The 22,814-nt window shown below is 35.8% G+C and overlaps 1 protein-coding gene across 3 annotated transcripts; it reads left to right on the forward strand.

The window, feature by feature from the left end:
- Nucleotides 1-1,584: 1,584 nt before the first annotated feature.
- LOC111000063 (calpain-D) lies at nucleotides 1,585-21,228 on the forward strand. 3 transcript variants are annotated; one of them, XM_045631639.1, is made up of 21 exons: nucleotides 1,585-1,915; nucleotides 3,470-3,601; nucleotides 3,707-3,765; nucleotides 3,875-5,126; nucleotides 5,958-6,095; nucleotides 7,206-7,327; nucleotides 7,825-7,945; nucleotides 8,477-8,589; nucleotides 9,329-9,422; nucleotides 10,502-10,641; nucleotides 11,265-11,377; nucleotides 11,731-11,911; nucleotides 12,229-12,428; nucleotides 13,030-13,126; nucleotides 13,620-13,804; nucleotides 14,616-14,872; nucleotides 15,158-15,322; nucleotides 15,716-15,827; nucleotides 16,422-16,694; nucleotides 17,423-17,565; nucleotides 18,243-21,228. In XM_045631639.1, exons 1-21 carry the CDS (start codon nucleotides 1,674-1,676, stop codon nucleotides 18,442-18,444), a joined length of 4,341 nt encoding a protein of 1,446 aa, XP_045487595.1. In that variant the 5' UTR covers nucleotides 1,585-1,673; the 3' UTR covers nucleotides 18,445-21,228. The 3 variants fall into 3 exon arrangements, with proteins under 3 accessions (XP_045487595.1, XP_045487596.1, XP_045487597.1); XM_045631640.1 differs by having other exon boundaries at nucleotides 11,268-11,377; XM_045631641.1 differs by lacking the exon at nucleotides 1,585-1,915 and adding an exon at nucleotides 2,026-2,148.
- The last annotated feature ends 1,586 nt before the right edge of the window (nucleotides 21,229-22,814 follow it).

Below are 22,814 nucleotides of genomic sequence, written 5' to 3' on the forward strand. Positions count from 1 at the left end.
AAGATTGGCACAGTTGAACTGTCATTTTCATACAAAGGTCTATTCACATAAAGCGATCCGACCTACCATGTTAGCATCGACAGTTGGCTATTACAATTCGTCGATTGGTTACTGACACACTTTTATCAATATTTGGATTAAGATCTCAGATGGTCAAAAATGGATTGAGATAGGTAATTGGGTTTGGGCGTAAGTGAGCAAAACGTACAGCCTTGGCCTAGTACAAATAATCTTATAACGAACTAAAAGCATCACGTGACAGAAAACGTTAAATAACAGTTCCCAGTGAAAGAGGTTCCTTAAATTCGTTGCAGCTGTTGTTAATATTGTTCGGGGTAGTGAGCATAATTGACTAACACCTAAACTGGAATGTCTAATCCAATTCTGGCTAATGGTAAATCCGTCAGGGGCAGTAATTGCAGCGTACATCCATAATTGCAATTGACGTCGTATGTTTGTGACACAGCTGCATATTTTAGCTGTGAATTATGAAGATTCAAATAATTATGTACCACCTAATTGTAACTGGGACAGGCTCTGATAAGTTTCATATGAATTTGAATAATAGCTAGCTAAATTCAATCAACATAGAATTATTTGTTTCAAAGTAAATTGCGTTGGATGACTTTAAGCGAGAATTAAAAAAACCTAATTTAATTATTGTTCATTAGGTTCCTTCTTCTTTAATAGATAACGTAAGCCGCATAGCTATTGGCCAAACACAAGATAGTGAAAAATAAAAATAAGTATTGTATCAATCATTTTATTTTAACTTAATGGAGTATTCCATTAAGTTATAAGAAAAAAATTAGCAATTTAAATTTAAAAGTTTCATGACTAAGCTAATTAATGTTATATCATTTGAAAACTTATTGCCTGAAAATGATAATTTAGTTGAAAGGATTAATATTACATTTGGCTTTATTATTTAGCAGATGGTGATGACTCGGAATCGCCAGAGAGTAGAGACTACGAGAGACAGGTTTACGTTCCATATGTTATGATGAAAAGTAACGCATACGAATGATTTTTGAACATTACAAGTAATTCATTATGAAAATTGCTAAATTTAGTTTATGTTGACAAAATCTTCCATCCTTTTTTAGTGCTGCCAATTATTATCAATTTTAAATCCTTTATACTTTGATTACAGAGCTCTCTATTTAATTCTAAGAGAACTTGATATTCGATGGTTGTAGTTTAAATGCCTTTAGATGTCGCTTTCTCCTTTATTTTACTTTGACATTAAGTTTTTTTTATCGATATTAAGTTAACCTAAATATTTAAAATCTAATATTCCAAAAGCATAAATAGCTTTGATTTGACATGGTGAGGATTGTAATGGAACTCAAACTCAAAATAGTTAATTCCTTGCCATCGCTAGATGCCGCTTTCTAAGAATAAAATGTATGTTTACAAATGAATTGCACATGCATTCAATATATTTTTTTTTTTAAATATATTAGGACTATAATTGTTTTATTTATTTAGCAGTGGTTAAATTAACACAGATGGTTATATTTTCTAATTTATTTTCAAGCTAGCAACACTACATAAAAAAGTTATACACAAACAACATGGTGGATCAGCTGTTTTCGTTCCTTCATCATTGCCGCTAGTTATTTATATAAAACGGAGTATTGTTATGGTTTCATAGCCATGTGTGAATTAAAATGGGCTCAATCGCATCTGTGCTGCAATGGCATTGTCAAGCGTGTGGTCAAATCAACCCAACAGAGAGTGTAAAATGTTTAAAATGTGGTACCAAACGGGTATCGAGTCATGACAGAAATTCACAAAAACAATATTATACGGGAGACTCTTCATCCGATTACGCTTCGCGGACAGAGAAAAGTGGCGGCACCACTCCAGGATCTGAAGCTATTGTTATACCAACAACAAATAACTTTAATCGGTATGTTTTCCTACAAACTATTGACATGCGATTTCATTATCGCTTGTGTCAAATCGCTATCGATTTTTCTAAAGACTTTATTTAGGTTAGATTCCCTTTGTATTTCGTGGTTGCGTGTGTGAATACCTAGCCCTTTATGTAAAATATCGATTTACATTCTTTGTATTGTGACTGTGTGTCATCATTTAATTGAAAATGTAGAATTAGGGGCATCAACCAAACAATGTTTATAGGTATGTATAAGACTTATTTTCAATACGATTTTATTACGATTTACGACAATAAGAATTCATTTTACTCAATTGTATTGATTCTTGGAAAATTTGTCAGTAACTAAACAAATCCATTTATCTAGCCCATATTGTGCTTAAGGTGTCCCATGCAAAAGAACTATTTTTGTACAACATTTTCAAGTAAGATTTCAATATTGAGCAAAGAGTGTTAATTTACATATAGATTGCAAGTTCTTTGTTTTTATTGCTGATGTTGAGTCCTTTGTTTTCATGGGTGACTAGATTCAGTGAATGTTTCATTCTATACTTTAAAGGTTGTTCAAATTTACATATTTGATGGATATCAATTAAAGCTATAGTGAGAAAATAACAAGCTAACAAGTCATTTGTTTTAGTTTCTGACGAAAAGGTGTTTGAAAAGTGATTTGTATAGTTGTTTTTAGTTTAACCTTTTTAGCAGTTTTGCTTGTCGATGTGTGCTAATTCTAATTGCTCGTAAAGAATATATTATAATAAATATTGTCTATTTGAGCATTTTACAGGTAGGTTTCATAAAATATGGTATTGTTGTAAATCCCCTTATTTTCCTAAAGATCATTCAAAAATTGAAAGATAATCTGTGTAGTCAGAGAGAGTTTCTTCTGTGTATATACAACATTTATCATCAACTTTGGTACAGAAAAAATATGTTTAAACAGTTTTGTCTCTTCTTCTTGTTTGGCACCTATGGGATATTTTATAGAACTAGAACAATCTTTGATTATAATTCTCATAACATTTGTTTCACTGATTATTTTTACTTAAGATGAGTGTAAACTCTATTTAACAACACTGAAACGACTATACAAATTTTGACGATACAAAGAGTTGTTGTTAAATAGTTAGAAGAAAAATCTGTATTAGAAAAAGATAAAATTTAAGACTAGCATTAATAATTACATAAATCACAATTCTTATTTGAACTCTATTGCTTATAGTCTGTTATTTTCGCCTGACGTCTCTTGCTGCACCAGAAATTATGTTATATTTATTAAGGTATCTTTGTAATTAATCACGCTCAAGCAATCCGAATTTGTACCCAAAAGAAAGGATTTTTTAGAAATTTTTTTACGCATGATGCCTACACAGCTCAGTTTTTACTAATTTCGACAACTTAATAAGTACTTTTTACTATTTAATGGTTGTTATTGATCGTGGGTGTATCATTATACGGCAATCAGACCCGATTACGATGCTTAAGAGGTTTAATCGAGGAGAGATGTTGTATGTTACCCTTTATATCGTTGCCCATCTCTATAGCTAACGTTTAATTTGTTACCAGCGGATGGTCGTCAGTGGGTTCGGCGCCCGGCGCAAGTCGCGCGTGGCGTTGCGCGTGCGGGCTGCGCAACGTTTCCGCCTCGTGGCGCTGCGCTGCCTGCGATGTACTCGCGCTCCATGCGCCAGTCTACAGGTATAATTACTCCAATTATATAGGATCAGATGGAGGTGAAATACTCACACTAATTGTATAGTCGGTCTACATAGTACTTAGTGTAAACTTGTGATTGTTTTTCAGATTGTCCGATGATGAGGAACAATCTTCAGGGATGACGGACAAGGACAAGTCTGATAAAGGTATCTACTGTTTCATAATATAAAATAAATATATATATATATATACATATTTTTATCAAATTGGATATGAAAAACTGAAATTCTCAAATTAATCAAATTAAATTTACAGACAGTATGATAAGGTCCAACACCCTGGCTGTTCCCTCGTACAAGCCCTCGTCAAGTTACTCTGATGGTCGACGCCTGAACCTCGACTTGCAGTCGTTGCGTTTGTCTCCGACTCAGCTTACTGATCAAGCTCACGGTGTCACGCGCTCCCTCTCCCACGGCTCCGTGATCAATTCCCAGCATAAATGGTGGAACATTGAAGAAAGTAGAGGAACGATTAGCAGACCAACCAGTTTAATGGTGTCGGAACGCTACGGCTATCAAGCTGCCACGTATAACCCCAGAGAGTCTTTCCTGCGAAGTCTTCACACAGTCACTAGGAGGCCGAAGAAGTGCAACGAGAGCAAATCCAATTGGGAGTTAAATTATGTCAAGGAATATCAGAGAGAGCAAAGCAGAGCGCTGCATTTGAAGAAATGGGCTTGCAGTAAGTGCACTCTCGAGAACTCGGGAATTAGAACCCATTGCGAAGCTTGTCTGTCTCCCAGAATTTCACCACTCTCCAGAATACCTAACACACGTGGTCTCAGCGTCACAACGCTAGGCAGACACGAGACCTTCAATAGGGACGGTGCCACATCCTTACCTTCCTCCGGAGGGGTGATGATAACAGTACCAGATTGGCCACAAACTGAAACATTGAGGGAATCGCTCCAAAGATCAGTCAGCGCTCAAAACTCGCCAGAAATCCGACCCACGTACCGCCGATCGTTCTCGGAACAGAACAGTGAAAATCGGCCCATGGGCAAAGTGATATCTAGCAGGCGGAGCTTGAACGACTATCAAAAGTCTCTGGAAAGCTACTGCTCATTGAAAGACGAGCGTCGGGAAAAGGCCGAGAAGAAAATTGACGAGTCCAACACTGAGCTGATAGATAAGGAGTGCAGTTGGGATACAAACGCCCAAGGTGTCATTTACGCACTTCCCAACAAGGGAAAGTACAAGGATTTAAATTTACAATTGCAAGTGAATAATAACGGCACTAGGTACTCCTATGTATCGGTGCAGGATACAAAAACTGTGATGTCGAATTCCCAGAATGAGGCGTTGTATTCGAACGATATAGGCGATGGGGATTACGCGAGGATAGATGAGTTGTTGGGTGCCGAGAACTGTTTGTCCCCAGTGGGGGAGAGTAATTTAAGGACTTCTCACATCGGGGTGAAGGAGAAAGTGTTCAATATGCTGCCGTCGGTGGGAAAAGTGTCCCACAATCCGCGGGAGCCTTCCAAAGTGCCTTCTACACAGACTTCGTAAGTGCTCTTTTATTGTCTTAAATCTGGATTTGTAGGCCTTTATAAAAAAGGCGATGTGTTTTTACCTTAAATTATCATAACGTTAGATAAACGGATTTATAATCTAGTTACACAGAACACAATGACGTGGGGACTAGCGATAAAAGAGTTATTCTTTATTTATATTTATTTTAACAAATAGCTAAACAAAAACCGGTATCATATGTTCTCATACAATCAAACATAACTAGGGACCTTATTATTTAAGGGGTGGGAAATCTTACAACTGCTTGTTTGTTTGCGAGCAGTGTTGGCCTAATGGCCTCAGCGTGCGACTCTCATACCTGAGTTCGTAGGTTCGATCCTCGGCTGTGCACCAATGGAGTTTCTGTGTGCGCATTTAACATTTGCTCGAACGGTGAAGGAAAACATCGTGAAGAAACCGACATGTTTTAGACCCAAAAAGTCGACGACGTGTGTGATTTAAAAATGACCATGAAACAGATTCAGAAATCTGAGGCCAAGACCTAAAGAGATTGTAGCGCCACTGATTTATTATTTATTTATTTCAAACTGCTCGTGTATATTATAGTTTATAAAACCAGTACAAATGTAGTCTTCCTCCAACTTTTGGTCCCTTTGAAGTTGAGGCTCTTGGGTCATCGCCTTGGATACCGGTGAACCCAGAGTTGTTGCTTTCCATGCTACTAAAAGACTTTTTACATTTGTTTAATTATTAATTATTTTATTACTTTGAAGTTTAGAAAATTGTAAATACTATATTGTTATGATTACCTATAGAAGTTATTATTATTTATAAATAAAAATTATTTAATTTATACAATTCAGTCGTGAGCCTAGCGGCCGTATGTGGCAATGCGGCGAATGTTGGTTCGCGTACAACGCGTGGGGATCGCGCTGCGAGGTTTGTCGCAGTGCGAGGCCTCCGCACGCCACGACGCTCGCACAAACACCGCAACCCAATAGGTGACGTTTCTTATGTATTTTTACTTATGCTTAATTTTTAATAACTTTAATAAGTACAAAGACACTGATCAAGTCTGCCGTTGGAGGTTCACTCTATCAGTGCAGCAGCATGACCTCTAATAGGCAACGATGGTGAAACGTTGTGAAGCGCATCACATCTTCCCCTTTTATTGCCACTATTACATAGCGATCACGACCGCTCTTTCTAGAGTGTACCGAATAAGAAGTACAATAAGTGTACTCAAAATAAAAAAGAGTGTGTGTACTTATGTTACGTGTCAGAAATTTTAATACTTTTTTTAATTTTAATTCTTTGGCGTATGGAAAAAAAACACTAAGTGATTAAGGATGAATATTAAAATTTAATCAAAAAGATTTTATTTAAATAAATCAATTATTAGTAAATACTATCACCGTCGTATATGAAATTGATTTTAAAACACCAAAATAATATTTATTTATTTACACTGTTTAAATTACGAATCACGTGTTCTAAATATAAAAATACTAGAATGTACAACTTGAACATAGTTATCGATTTCCTACCTTTTGACCTAACTTTACGATGTCGAATTTAGGTGTTGGTGTACGCGCGCATCGTAAAAATTCACTCTCATAATTTTTCTCCATCTCGCCGAAATTGGCGTTGGCGCCCCATAAAATGGGCGAGAAGTTGTCCCTATATCGAAAAATTCAAACATTTAATATTCTTTTTTTGATATAAGTTTTAAAGCTTTTCTTTAGTTCTGTGATTTATAACTCAAACAGACATTTTGCAATTATTTTTATTTAATGTCAAAGTCATAATAACTGTATTCATATAGGTAAATAAGTACACTTATGAAAAAAGTTTCGCAATATCGCAAATCAATGGCGTAGAGCGGGCAAGAAGAATTGGCAAGAAACTTTCCGCCACTCCTAATGGCAAGAGATTTTTTTTCCAACCTGAGACTCGCTCTTCAATCCAATCTAAGTATGTACCAATAAATACATTGATGGTATTTATTTCTCTACCATCAAAGACACCATTTTGGGAAATCTCCGCGTTTCTTTCTCATTAATTAATAATTGATTGAAATTTGTGAGTAGCATAATGAATTTCTCTTTCAGAAATGCTTCAGAAGCAAGTGGTACTAAATTGGAACCGAACCAGAATCAACAGAAAAAGCTGACGGTACCAATTGCATCTATGGAACATGATTTGAATAGTGACGAGTTATTGTTCGCCGTTGGTAGGTATTTTTTTACTGTACCATTTTGTGTTTCTATAATAGCGAAGAAGAAACATGCAGGGCAAACGGGCAGGAGGCCCTGATGCCAATTTATACCGCCGCCCATGGACACTTAATGCCAAAAGGCTTACGAGTGCATTGCCGGCCTTTTAAGAATTGGTACGATTCGATACGATTTTCAAACTTTCATCCAAACTTCGTCAAAATCGGTTAAGATTTTTTTTAATGTATAGGCAAACTATATTTGCAATTAAATAATTTTTAATTTATCTATTTTTATTTTGTGGCGAATTATGTGAGGGCCAGCGGTGAATCCCAAAAAACAATTATTTAAATTACTACAATAATTAATATTTAACTAAATATGAAAATTGAATCAGCCCGATATAGTCCCAATTATCTATATTTTGGTCAGAGGGGTACAGTTGGGGCAAAGGGAGTGCAGTGGATATATGACAGGCGAAAAATGTATTGATTATTAGGATCTTTATTTACAGACACTTCAAGTCCAGCGGTTGAAAGTACGTGGTCGTGCACGCGTTGTACGCTCGTCAATGATGCGAACGCGACCGCGTGCGCTGCCTGCGCCGGTTCTCGTCCCAGCACACATAACTTCTGGTACTTTACAACTTTTAAACGTGGTTTAATTAATTACTGTTGTCATATTAACTCAGAGGACCTGGATGACCGGGTATTTTTTTTATAAATCGTGTTTTTTGGAAATTTTATTTAAGTACGAATGACATACTAATAAAATTATGAAATATGAATATAATTATCGAATAAAGATTATATTTATATTTAAGTTTTTATTTGACTGACATCTTTAAACGAGCAATTCTATGTTTAAGTTGATAAAACACAAATAAAATGACTTTTTCTAGAAATGATTCCTAGCTAAATCGCTTTATCGCCCCCCGAAACCCTCTGTATACTAAATTTCATGAAAATATATAAGAATTGCTTATTATGTAATAAGAATTGCTTGTTTAACGATATAAGATAAAGAGAGTTCTTCGGTTTATTATTCCGTAATAAATCGAATTTTAGCAGGATTACCAGTTCTATCGATTCATTTATATATATATATGTGTGCTTTAATCAATTTAACGGATTTTTTCTTTAATAGATAATTAAAACGAATTTCAGGTCATGTAGCTCGTGTACGCTGCGCAATCCGATGTCGGCGAACCATTGTCTGGCCTGTAAGACCCCGCCGGTGCCGAAGCACGCCGTGCCTACTGATAACCACGTCGCTGCTGGTGAGATTAAACAGATTGATTCCTTTAACACTAATTCAATCTATTTTCAATCTATATGTCTTAATTCTTTGAGTATAATTAAAAAAAAGTAATAAAAAATAATACAGTTCTGTGTATGTGTTACCGATATATTTGGTAAGTTATTACAAAAAATTTGAGAGAGAGGATATGTTGCTATTCCGCTTTTTAAAAGTCATTAAGCGTGTTTGCCTCTTAAGAAAATATTTTAATCTTTTTTCTTCAACTCTGTAAGGGATGGTATTTGTGTATACAATAATTATAATTGTAATACAACACAGAAATTATTATGTCTAAAGCAGTGTTTCCCAACGTGGGACCCAGGGCAATTTTATGTTTTGGCAATTTTCTATTAATTTCTTCCTAAAACCTATTTTTTTAGTGTCTTAGGTGGACAGTTCAAATTTTTAATATTAAAAATTAAACCTATTGAATAAGTATTCAGAAAAGCTAAGGCATGCTTAATATTGGTCTACAGTCTCAAGACTACGGCCTCTTCAATAAAAACAAATAAACCGTCTAATACTATACTATACACGCACCAATCAAGGCACTTGCGTGGAATGTGATCACCCCCCCCCCCTCACCGCCAGTGCCTCCACAGGGGCGATACAAATAACTGCACAGATTACGCTGACAAATGACAATCTGTATAATCATAGACTATGTAGGTAATGTTAGTGGTTGCATTTAGTTTAACGATAAGGATTACCAATTGCAGCAGGTCGCAGCCCGTCACCTCGCAGAGGCCCCCGTCATACGCCGGCTTTGCCCCGTCGCGGGTCTAGGCACAAAACTCCGCCACCCGAATCTAAGTAAGTATTAAAAGTAGTAAGTATTTTTACACACTGCATTACGAAATGCCTTGTGCATGTGTAGTGTCTGTGAATAAGCGCGAGGCGTGACGTCACACTGAATCAGCATCATGAAATGACTGTCCGTCTCTCTTCCGCTTGGTCAAGCTTATGAGTATAAAAGAGATACTTATTGTTTTATAACCGACCTATAGAACGTATATATAGTGACGGATCTTTACAGGAAACTTTACAGGGCAGCCAATTCTAAATAATATAATCATCTTAGATTTTATCATAACTTTTAATTCATATTCTGTTATGAAAATAGGCAAACAAGCAAATAAAAGGGTTTGTTTGGAATATTTTTTTTTAAATTATACAGTCTCCTAGAAAAACACACGTTTCTTTCAAATTGATATTTCATTCACATGGATGTTTTATTTAATTTGGTCTTCATATTTAATTAATTATTGTAGTATCCAAATATAATAAAAAGTGAATTTTGGATATTTTTCAAATTATTTGTAATATTGTACGAGACGAAAAAATCACGATGTTTTTATGGATAATAAAATTACGACATTTTGATAATAAACTCCATTTGCGATATTTGTTTTGAAATAAGTGTTGCTTGCCAAAGTCATTTGTATGTTGATTTGCTATTTTAAATATCGAGAAAGAGTATTGATAGTTAATTCTTCTTTTCATTGTATTAAGTTAAAATCATACACATTACTAAATCTACGGCATATACAAAATCTTCCAGCTATAACGTATGACAATTAAAGTAAACGTAAGTGTTACAAAAAAATGAAAATACAATTAAAACATATATGTATAAGATAAAATGAGCACACAATAAAAAATACCAGGAATTGTTAGTAAAGTAGAAAAAAAGCCTTTTATTTGAAGCTGGCTTATAACTATTGCCATAAGATTAAAAAAAAAGTCATCACCAAAACAGTGAATAAAGATGGCACCCAGGCTTCTTTGATGATAAGTAGGAATGTCATTGTTTCAAATTTGATGAGGTGGAATAAGTGACACCTGTATCTTATGTTCCATAATAAGCATATTTTATTTAATCCACATTTCAGGACTGATTCAGAATGGCCGTGCTCCGAATGCACGTACATGAACAGTGTGACGGCCATGTCTTGCGAAATGTGTCAATCGCCCAAGACACGGCTGCTGCCAGCTGCGCCTGACCAGCCCAGTTTGGATGATGATGATTCACGTATGTATTTTATTGTATAAAGCGTTTTTGAAGTGAAAATTCTTATTGGGGTTGGAAAAAAATTTACCGTCACATTTTTCCGTTACGCGCCATTTTTTTCTTGTCCCACTTGGGGGACATAGGGCTTTAAGCAGCAATGCATTTACGTACGCAGTTAGAATTGTTTGTTAATTAAGAAAAAAAGAATCATACATTGAATATAACTTATAGGAAAATTATTTTTGTAGCTGTATAAATATAAAATTATTTCGATTATCAAGCCTTTATTGCTAAAACCTATTATAATATATTAACTATTTAAGTTACATAATACAAGTTAATTCTGATACGTAAATAAAACTTGATTCTTATACATACATGAAACTTAATTCTAATACATAAATAATACTAATATATTAGCGTGTCCTGTGACACATACACACTCTTCCAGCTGCTTCTGTTCCTTTCAAATGTTAACTCTTCTTGTCCAAGTTGTGCCTCTTTATATCGTCTGCCCATCTCTTGATCTGTCTTTCTCTTTTCTCTTTCTCTTTTATCCGTCGCGTGGTTGAAATTCTGTAATATTTTTTGTCAATTTCAACCTGCTATGCTAAAATTATTGATATTAAATTATAATTTCACAGCAGAAGGCTCGGACGGTGAGCGTCAGGAAAGTACGCCGATGGAGATACTGAGGCTGCGAGAGGAGAGTCACGCCTGGACCCAGTGGCAGGAGGTTTTGGCACAATGCGCTGCCGTGAGTCATGTTTTTTTTTTAATTATGGTCAAACAGGCTTACGGCATAACCAGAAAAGTCACCGGTCACACATTTTGTTAGTGCTTTGTCGGCCTTTGACAAGATAAAACAATGACGATACAATTTTAAAGCTTATTTTTGCCACATTGCTGAAATTGTTTGCATAGACGTAATGAACGGGCCATATAATTGGGTTAAGATTTAGTATGTTACAAGATTTTCGAAATATCTGATAACTATGATAAAGGTTAAAAACTACGTAACACATACCACTAATATGATAGGTTTAATCACTTTTTGAATTATTTTTGTGTACATTTAAATACACATAAATGTCTGGGTAATTCTTCCAGACGGGTGAAATGTACGTTGACGAGTCGTTCCCTGCGTCCGGGCGTTCGTTGTACTACGGCGGCTCAGGGGAGAGCGGGGCAGCCGCGCGTTGGCTCCGGCCACATCAGATCCACGTGGACGCCGATCATCGACTTCCTTGGGCAGTCTTCCGGGATCCAAGGCCGTCGGATATTTCTCAGGGTATGTAGACTTTGGTGGATTAGTAGATTTTTTTAATATGCTCCAGTCTTCGTTCCTACAGAAACTGTAAGCTTATTTGATATGATTTTTTTATTTTTAGTTATTAAAAATTTCTGGTTCAAGAAGATCTATTCTTGCTGAAACCACTTACTAACATAACATAGTTTAGATGGCTTTGTAGTATTTTTTATAAAAAATATGTAAATCGTTTTTTTTTTTTGAATTTTTCTTTTAGCAAATAAAGCATTTTTATTCCCAGTAATTTCTCAAATCTTTCTGATTGATATAGTTGGAAAAACCATTTTCCCCAATTCCAGGTGTTCTAGGCAACTGCTGGCTTCTCTCTGCACTAGCAGTGTTAGCCGAGCGTTCGGCTTTAGTACGTAGCGTCGTAGTTCGCGCGGAACCCGAAAGGGGCGCTTATCAATTGCGACTTTGCAAAGATGGCCGCTGGTTGACCATCACCCTGGATGATCAGCTACCATGTAATAAGAAGGGGCATCTTGTGTATTCACAGGTTAGTTATCATATTAGTAACCTCTAGGTGGGGCAGAATGCGTCCACAGCGAGTCTCCATCGCGTTTAAAAAGCTAAAATAACGATATACACATACACAACAAGCAAACAAAGAGTGGCAGAGAGTTTATTGCCAGTTCTTCTCTTCTGTTCTATGCCTTGATTTGAGAACTGGCAGTAAATGTAAAATTAGAAGCATTTAATGTATATTTCTTTCTTCTTGACGTTCATTAGTGTACATTATGTTACCTATATGAATAAATGTTTTTTTTAATTTGACAACATATAAATAATAAAATACATGCACATGGCATATTGATGCAAGGACAATTGTATTGTGTACTTTAATATGTATTGTGATGTTTCACTGCCGCCCATGGGCAATGAATAAGCCTAACCGCTCGCAACTTAAAAAGTCACGGCCCCGTGGCCGTAATTGTGACGTACACGTACAAATATCTTAGACCCGCTTTCCGAGATGGCCTTAAACATTTTAATTTCCAATATCAACCATTTTCTATATTATTTAAATTATTTATTTTTCATTGAAAAGTCACTACTGTTTAATTTCCCATGTCTTAAAGATTTGTATACTACTTCAGGCAAAAAGAAAGCAGTTGTGGGTGCCATTAATTGAGAAAGCGGTGGCGAAGCTTCACGGGTGTTATGAGGCCCTGGTATCTGGAAGGGCGATTGAAGGTGAATATAATTCATAGTTAGTTGGGTATGGGATACCCACAATTACAATCGTAGTTAGCCTTTTAATAAGTTAGCTTAAGTTTATTTTTCCATTGTTATATTAATTTATGAGGTTTATAGGAAGGCCTAGAACCTAAAGTAATAGAGTAAACCTTTAAAAAAAATATCTTAATTTTGTGATGAAAAGTGAGTTATTTTACTCGCCGTTAAACCACTTTTAATGAAGAGCACTTAATGGATACATTCAATAAGAAATAAAATGTATGTAAAGAGTTAGATGTTCAGACTGGTATTTGAATTTAAAAATGTGCCCGGCCAAAAGGTTTGTAATCTCTGACGTGTTTTTCTGTGTTGAAATCTTTATTTTTCCGTTATTATATTACTTTTTATGGAGTTTCTAGGAAGACCTAGAAGTCTGATGATCTAACGGTTAATTAAATTCTAGTTAAAATTCGTTTTGGCCAAGTGTGTCTCAACGGGTTTAAATGTGTAGGTCTGTGCACCCTGACGGGCGCGCCTTGCGAGTCGGTGTCCCTGCAGGCGGGGGGTGCAGGTGGAGGGGCGGGCGGTGGAGCGCCCCTGGAGCAGCTGGACCGGGACCTGGTCTGGGCACAGCTGTTGTCTTCGAGGCAGGCATGCTTTCTCATGGGAGCCAGTTGCGGCGGAGGGAATATGAAGGTTTTTACGAATTTTAGCAACTTAAATGTACTTTATTACTCAATTGTTGTCGTTATTGAGAGTAGGTTTCATGCTCTTAAGAGTGTAGCATTTTATGGCAATCAAGATTTTGATAATATTTTAGGGAGTTCGTCGTTAAATCGAGAAACGTTACAAGGAGTACATACCAGTTTACCAATTTTTCCCCGCTAGCTCAATTACACCATCTGCCCTTATTATCTTTTGTCGTCCTATACATGTCTTTCCAGTAGATCTTCTTCTTTCAAGTGTCCATCTTTTATCCCGCGCTCTCTCTGTCCATTTCTATTTGAGCGTAAGAGCGAGAGCATTGAACTTTTAATTCTTCACTGAGTCTCGATGTAGCCACACTTTAGACAAGCTTTTGATGAGGTGTGGTTGTTTAAACATCAGATTTACATATCTCAAGTTATTTAGCAGCGTGCCATTTTTTACAATGCTTTAGGCTTTTGCCAATTTTGCATCGACATACAAGTTTAAGGTCATAGAAAGCAACCCTGAAGCACGCCTCTCTGAATCTTGATGTATGACAAACATTTTCTCGCAAACACTTGTAACAGCACTTCGTTTTCATCACAAGGTTTTGGTGAGACAGCAATCTTTATAATCGAAGCCAATTCTCTGGAGTATTCCATCAATTGCCATGTCCGATATTATCAAAGACATTGTCATTATCCACAAAAGAGATAAATGTTCTAATCGACAAAGTATAGCTAAATAAATTTTAATATAGAACACTCATTTTATCCTGCACCGTTCTCTGGTTCTCTAGTTTCTCTATCTCCTAAACCAGGTGGACGAGGAAGAATACCAGCGTCTGGGTCTTCGTCCTCGGCACGCGTATTCCGTCCTTGACGTACTGGAGCTGGCAGACAGCAATCCGCCGGTTCGACTTCTCCGCCTGAGGAACCCCTGGGGCCACTACACTTGGCGCGGCCCATGGGCCCATGGCTGCCCGCGCTGGACGGAGCACGTGAGGCGACAGCTCCCGGTTTGCACGGCTGATAGAGATCAAGGCGTGTTTTGGATCAGCTTTGAGGATGTCCTTAAGTGAGTTTAGTTTTTTCCATATATTTTAGAAAATAAATTTTGGACATATATTTAAGATAGCATTAGGGCTCGTTCAAGCATTAAAGTATTCAAGTATAAGGGGGAAAGATAGAAAGATATTTGGTGATTACGTCAATTGTTATTATCTACTTTTTACACGTATTACCTACACATTGTCTATGCTTCGAAACGAAGTGGATTTTCGAGGATTTCTACAAAAACTTTATATAAGAAGGGGGGGGGGAAGACAAAAGGCAAATTACCTTACTACTATCTCTGTCTTAGATACTTCGACTGCATAGACATATGCAAGGTGCGAGCGGGATGGCACGAGGTCCGTCTGGCGGGTATTCTGCCCCCGATGTCGTCCACGCGTCATCTCACGTGTCTGCTACTCACTGCCACTCAGCCCACTGAGGTGGACTTTACTTTGTTTCAGGAGGGACAGAGGTATGTTGTGTTAACAAGCTGGTCCTGCTCCATAGGACAATCATAGAGCCTTTACAAAATCAATTGGTTGCGGAATTAATGTTACATGTTTTATTTTATTTTTTTGTAGTATTCTAACAAAAATATATTTCAGAATTTATATGTCATTTTTTTATTTAATTAAAAAATTCTCTTATTTAGCCAATTTCTGTAAAGTTGCATATATAGTAGAATTTTTTTCAAAGTATAAAGGTCATAAAGAGGTTATACTTCTTACGCGTGTCACTGGCATAAAAATATTTATTTAGAGGTGTGATAGTGTTTTCATCACTTAGTTAAAAGTCTTTAAAATGCGTTTCGAAATTGAATGCTCTCCAAAGCTAATAAAATAAATAATGAAATGTATTATTTCAGAAATTCAGCAAAAAGCCAGCGATCTCAACTGGATTTGTGCGTCGTTGTGTTCAGAACCAAATCGGGCCCGAGTGCACAAGTAGGTAAACTTGTGGCACACAGTAAACGACAGGTTAGTTTATATTTAACTATTGCATACATTTATCGCGGGCTTTGAGTGCGACGACCGAATCAAGAAATCCCATAACGAAAATAAACCTAACACACGACGCAATATAGGTGCCAACGCGTTAGAGTGGGACAGAACGCATACTGCGTATTCACATCTCGATGAGAACGTGTGGAGTGAGACAGACTATAATATACGGGTGTGAGTCTGACTCTGGTAGAGTAGTAGATTGAATTAATATCAGAAAAAACCTGAATTAATATCACAGAAAAACATACTACATAAATAAAAAAATACAAACTCTTTAATAAGATAAATCCAGCCAGCATTAGAATTACACAGCTTCAAAGTGTTTTATTTATTTGAACATCCCTCCAACAACTCACCACCACCAAGTTTTATTTCAGTAGTAATTTATTAGTTTTTTAACGGACTTTAATAACAAGAGGAAGTTGTCCCCTCTGTTGCTCGATCTGTATGACCTTTTTGCAGGGAATTGGTTACACAAAGCATCTAAAAATATAGTTATTATTTTTCATTGTAGTGCATTTCTATGACGGTATTTTATTTTAAAATGCAATTTACTAATACTTCCAGGTGCGAGGCTTCGTAGGCTGTCACAAAATGCTAGAAAAGGGCTTTTACCTCGTCGTTTGCCTCGCCTTCAACCACTGGCACACGGGCCTAGAGCTGGCCGACAGTTCCCTCTGGCCGAGGCACGTCCTCGCAGCTCACTCGTCGAAACCTCTCGCGGTGGAGAGGCCGTCCCTACATCCGCACATATTGGCCGACGCTATTATCGGGCTTACCCTCGCGCGAGGCCAACGCCACGAGGGAAGACAGGGGATGACCGCTTATTATTTGACTAAGGTAAGGTCTTTTTAGGTTTTCACAGGGGCATTAAAGGTTCCATAGGTAAGGAAACATTGATTATTGGGGGAAGGGAAGAATTGCTCGGATTTTCAGGAAATATTCTGATGCTGTCAATTGCACGTTGATTTTTATTATTGCGTTAGTTTATGATTCTTCTATTATTTCTAAGAATCATAATTTATTTTGATTCAATAAGTTTTGGTATTATTTATTTGTTTCATTTTGTTTGTTATTAGGGATGCATCCGATACCGATATTTATATTGCCGATACAACTATACTTTTCAAATATCGCGCTTTAAAAAAGTAATGTACAGGTGTACCGATAGTCTGGCCTAATAAACTTTCTCCCTAAAACAAGAGGATGCTCTGTGTTTTAAACAAAAATCTTATCAATGTTTATTTAAATTATTGACAGTTATTGATTTTATTTTAATTGAATTATTGCTCTTAATCCTTAATTTGATATAAAACTAAACTCTCAATCTTATTCAAAGTTTTTGATTGTTTATGTATTTAAAAAAAAATAACAACTAACCAAACTTGATATACTTTATCTTAATTTATTTTACTATGGTTGGTATCGGTATCTGTATCGACGATAAAGTTATCACTCCTAACCAATTTAAAGTCATTACTTTTTTAGCAAATTATGACTCGAGTCACTATTTTTTTTCACGTGTTGGTTATATGTTATCGTTAAAGTGGACAAATCTGGTATTTCAGGGTTGGGCTGGTCTCGTGGTGATGGTGGAAAATAGACATACCGACAAGTGGATTCACGTGAAATGCGACTGTCAAGAGAGCTACAACGTCGTCTCCACGAGAGGGGAACTCAAGACGATTGATTCTGTACCGCCCTTGCATAGGTAGATTCTACAATAGTATTAGTTTTAAGTAATTATAAAAATGTTCTCTTTGTATCATGACCATGATATCACAATCTTGCTAACTCATTCAAGTTCTATGCTTTATCTATTTTAAAAAGTAAAATATGTAGTCATATAATGTAATATTTAACCGATTCTTTATCGCAAATAAAAAAATAGTGGCGAATTTAGTTCGGTGGTTTTTGTATGGATATGTTCAGATTTATGTTAAATGAAATACTTTGTTTGAAGTTGGGTAATAACTGGCTTGAATTGTTTAAAACAAGATCTTATAACTAAGATACTATAAGAGGATAACATAAATGGTTGTTTAAGCATGGTTCAGCGTGCGACACTCATCCCAGATATCGTAGGTTCAATCCCTGGCTGTGCACCAATGGGCTTTCTTTCTATGTGCGCATTTAACATTTACTCTAACGGGGAAGGAAAACATTGTGAGGAAGCCGGCTCGGCTTTGACTCAAAAAGTCGGATGAGTCCGTCAGACACTGGAGACTGATCACCTACTTACCTATTAGATTGACAAATGATCATGAAACAGATATAGAAATCTGATGCCCAGGCCTAAAAAGGTTGTAATGCCACTGATTTTTTTTTATATCTATTCGATGACATCGAGTCAATGAACTAGAATTGTCATTTGAAAAATAATTCCAGACAAGTCATAATCGTCCTAACCCAACTGGAAGGCAGCGGAGGTTTCTCCATCGCCCACCGTTTGACCCATCGCCTGGCGGCCGGCGGCCGTCTCCAAGACTGGGCTCCCAGAGCTGATGACGAACCGGCTCATCATCCCCACCACCGACCACCCATCGCCAGAAGACTGCTGGGCCTACACGCGCCTAGACTCATCACCTAGTCGTTCCAAGTCTGATGAATTTTAGTCCAGTCGTTTATAATCACCCAATAGAATTTGGACCTTCGATCCGGATTATGTTTGTGATGAATTAGTCCCGTATTTTATCATCTGAAATCATCACCTAGTGTTAGTTTCAGAGGAGTCGATAGTTTAAAAATATATTAATTGCAGTGCTAGTAGTTTTGTCTGGAGTAGTATTTCTTTTGGAATTTTCTACTAAAATAGAATTTATAATAAGGTTTTATAACATATATTGATTCCTCTGAATTAGACTAAATTGGATCAAATTGATCCCGAGATTGTTGACGTTGAATAGGAATGATGACAATTAAATATTCCAATGGAAATTCTATTATCTATGACATTTCATTAACCATGGTCTAGCGATGTGTTTTATAAAACTATTGGAAACCCTTTGACAAATATGTCTTTAGATTTTTATTTGGTTTATGTCATCATACCTGTAATCCGAAGGAGTTAATACGTAAGGTAGTGATTTAATTTTATGACAAATCTCGGCATAATTGAGATTTTTTAAATCGGTTTAATCTAGAAAATAGAGAATAGATAACTCGAGGCAGCTAGGGGCGTGTAAAGATATATTAACACATAAAATATAGATATATATTTTATGTGTTACCGTAATAGGAATTCCAATAAAACTTAATTGGTAGAATTCATTGGCTATTGGGGATTTTTGATGGCAACATTTTTAACTTTAAGCAAATGTTATATTGGCTAATGCTAGGCATAGATGGCGCAATTTGCAATTAGAAAAAGAGGCATCTTTTTAAGTAGTTTTTTTTATGAGCGAAGTTATCTTATACATAGGGGGTATATAGTACGATGGCTCGATCTGATCAAATCTCTCAATCGGGGTAAATTTTATTTGCTTAATCTTAGGTCTGGCGGGCTTGTCTCCCGCAACCGCTGCGGCAATATTGTGACGTATTTGTTATCTGTTATTTTATAGATATAGTATTTGCGCCATCTATGTTAAAAATTTGATAACTATCACCCGTATTCAATTATTTTAGCTATATTGAATTCTGCCAGTTACAAAGTATGAGCTCTATCCTGCTATTTTTAACGTGCTTGCCAACATGGCGGATTTAATTGTATTTTTTTAATACTCATTTCAAACGGGAACAAATAGAAATTCAGCTTTTAACAATATTGGTACTCACTCAACTGACATGTCGTTTGGCTTCAATTCTCACTTCAGACTCATAAAAGGCCGGCAACGCACATGCGAGTAACAGTCTGTGGGCGTGTCACTTAACATCAGGCGAGCCTGCCTACATATACAAATAAGTAAAAATGTGAAAAAAAATTACAAATAGAAGATTTTTTTTGTTGTTTTTTAGCCGGGTCTTGCCTTTGATTAAACCGTTGTAAAAATTGGCAGTGATCTTCATAGCTGTAGATTAGTTAAGACTTGTATAAAGTAGTTCTTTGCGGTAAACAGTTATTGTAGTCTAAGTTACGGCGAGTCATATTTCTCAGTTAAAAAAATATGTCGTTATTACGATATTTGTAATAATCAAATTATACAGTTTAAAGTTTGTGTTATGAAATGAGTGCAATATTTTTAGATTTATGATTACTTATTATGTGAAATGTTGAAATGTTTTTATTAATAATTTGTTATGACGTGGATTTAAATATTTGGCTTTGTTAGCATAGCGTACTATTTTTTTACACTGAAATATTTGTTACCATGGTAACAAATAAATACTCTGTTAATAATTGATTTTCTGTATTTTTTAATCGAAGTTTTATGTCAAATCAATTTTTTCTGACATAAATATTTTAACACCATATCATCATAACCATTTTATTAAATTAACGATATTTCGTTCTAACAAAAATGTCACAATGGTTATTTTATATTTTTTATTTAACTTATACAGAATATAATTTAATTAAGTTTTAATTTTGTACAAAAGTATTACGATGATTCCTTTAAAATACTCTTAATTAATAACGATTCTTGCCATTATTTATCGAATTTTTATTTAGGCCTATCATGTGTGCAATGTTTACGCTTGTATATTATCTGTGCACGTCGGTTTTTATTTTAGCGCCATCTAGAGGCCCACGTGTACAATTAGCACAATAATCGCACATATTTTTGAATAGTGATAGATTGATATGTCAATGCATTTTGTATCTTATTTTCTATGTGATTAGGTTTTAATCACCAGTTCGTAGATCAGTGGCACACTCACTGTATAAAGTCATTGTTCTGTCTGAGGGAGGAAGATTCCAGAAATATTTTTTTTAAGAGACGTCAAAATATTTAAATACGCCTAACGTGACCAAATTTGAATTGTTGTCCCATTATTAAGGATTGTTAGATACTTACATATTATTTTCTACTTAAGAAAGTACCCTCCTCAGACGGACAACATTAGCACTTAGAGTGTGAACGTATTTGTAATACTAGGTACTTTTGTAAACAAGTGTTAATAGAATTTTCTCGAATGTTATTTTTCTCACTAATAAATTATAAGGTATAATTATTATCTGTCGTGCCATAGTGTATCACTTTGCTCTGCTGGTTATGTCAATTTCGGATTTGGAATGTCAATGTCACGCCGGTTTGTGTGCGTGAACCATAGAGCGGAGCGCATTTTTCTACTCAAATGTTTTGATATCACGTTTTAATTTAAAATTTTCGACGTAAGTTGTTTTGTAGTGATATGACACGCTTATTTTTCGTGTTAGATGATACATGAACGCATGTTATATTGTATAAGGGAATAAAATTATTTAAATTTGTTTTGGTTTTTTTATCAGACAGCAAAGATAAATTATTACATTCAGTGAAAATAATAAAACTTAACGTAACTAAAATATATAGAACGTCGCAGCAAAGTTGTTAAATCAGAGAGTTAATTGAATCTCTAGACAGTTAAATAAAGATCGATATTCAATCAAGTCGCTAGCATTTTGATTTAAAAAAAGCAGCGTCGAAAGCGATATATACAGTGTGCGTAAGTTTTTAAGTAAATTCAAACTTCTTGTACCAGCTCCAGCTCTTCCGTAGCTCTTCACCTGCACACGAAAATATGACAAACTGATAATGTTTAAAAAAATGTAGTATGAACGTGAACAAAACTAGTGGGCCTGATGAAATACCGGCTTTATAACCTGGTGAACCATCTACCACACTAATACACTTGTATACCCTATCCTTAAGTTCTGGAATAGGTCCTGTAACTTTATAGACGTGCAGCCTGTGCTCAAGAAAGGTAGCCGTGCCGATCCTTCTAGCATTCGACCGATGTCGTTGACTTCTGTTCTCTGCAATATGGGGAACGTTAATGTAATTGTCGCCATATTGCATATGGAAGAGAGAACCTGTTGGGTGATCACGTATATGGATTTCATATAGGTGATCGATTTGGCTGTATATGCTGGTGTACCACATGTGTCTGTTCTTTCTGTGACTATTGCATCACAGGGATTGTTGCCAAACTAAAAACACTATATCGCTTAGAAAACCCTATGGCTGATTTCTTGTACAAAATTCTAAGGATTTTAAGTAAAGTTAATTTCCACGTGTCGTCGTCTCGAAGCGGAAGTCGCCGGAGCTATCAACCAGTCATTTCCGTTTTAGAGATCTTAGGTTTAATGCTACAGGGAATTACTATACTGGAAGCGACCGACGATTTTTAGTTTTTACCTTTTATAAAAACCAAAAAAAAAGTAAATTTCACGTTACTTCTATGAAGGTTACTCCAGTAAGGGGCGAAGTTTATCCGTTTCAGTGATAATATTTATTTATGAGATCTCAAATGTGTTACAAAAATATTTATTTTAAGAGTTTGTTATTTCCAAGATATTACATAGGCAAACAAAACTAGCGACTTCTCCACAGGCTAACAAACAAAATTACATCTGTAAAAATACATAATTAACAATCTAATTTAAGAAATATGCAAACGATTAATTTTAAGTACCATGCTCAAGATTAATAAAGTAACGAATAATTAGCTTTATGCAAAAGCTTATTATTCAATTAACATTGACATATCTAGTTTATTATACATCAATAAACAATGCCCTCTTGCTCATTACAATCCGAGAGTTTCATTTGAAGTGGGAAATTGTTGAATCTCAGTGACAACTTGCAATTTATTTTGAAATGGTAAAGTTTTTTGTTCCATCGGGTACATAATATACCAATGCATCAAACATATTTTAATTATGAACGATTTATAGGCGTGTACATAAAATAATAAAAATCCCGTACAACCTCCTATGTACCGTGTGGACTACAATGGCCTCCGATTTCTGCAATTGTTCCACATATTTTTTATAAACAAGTGCAAATGCAGCCCTCTATAGCTGACATACATTGC

Source organism: Pieris rapae, chromosome 16 (genome assembly GCF_905147795.1).
Source record: "Pieris rapae chromosome 16, ilPieRapa1.1, whole genome shotgun sequence".
In the NCBI taxonomy this organism is placed as follows: Eukaryota; Metazoa; Arthropoda; class Insecta; order Lepidoptera; family Pieridae; genus Pieris; species Pieris rapae.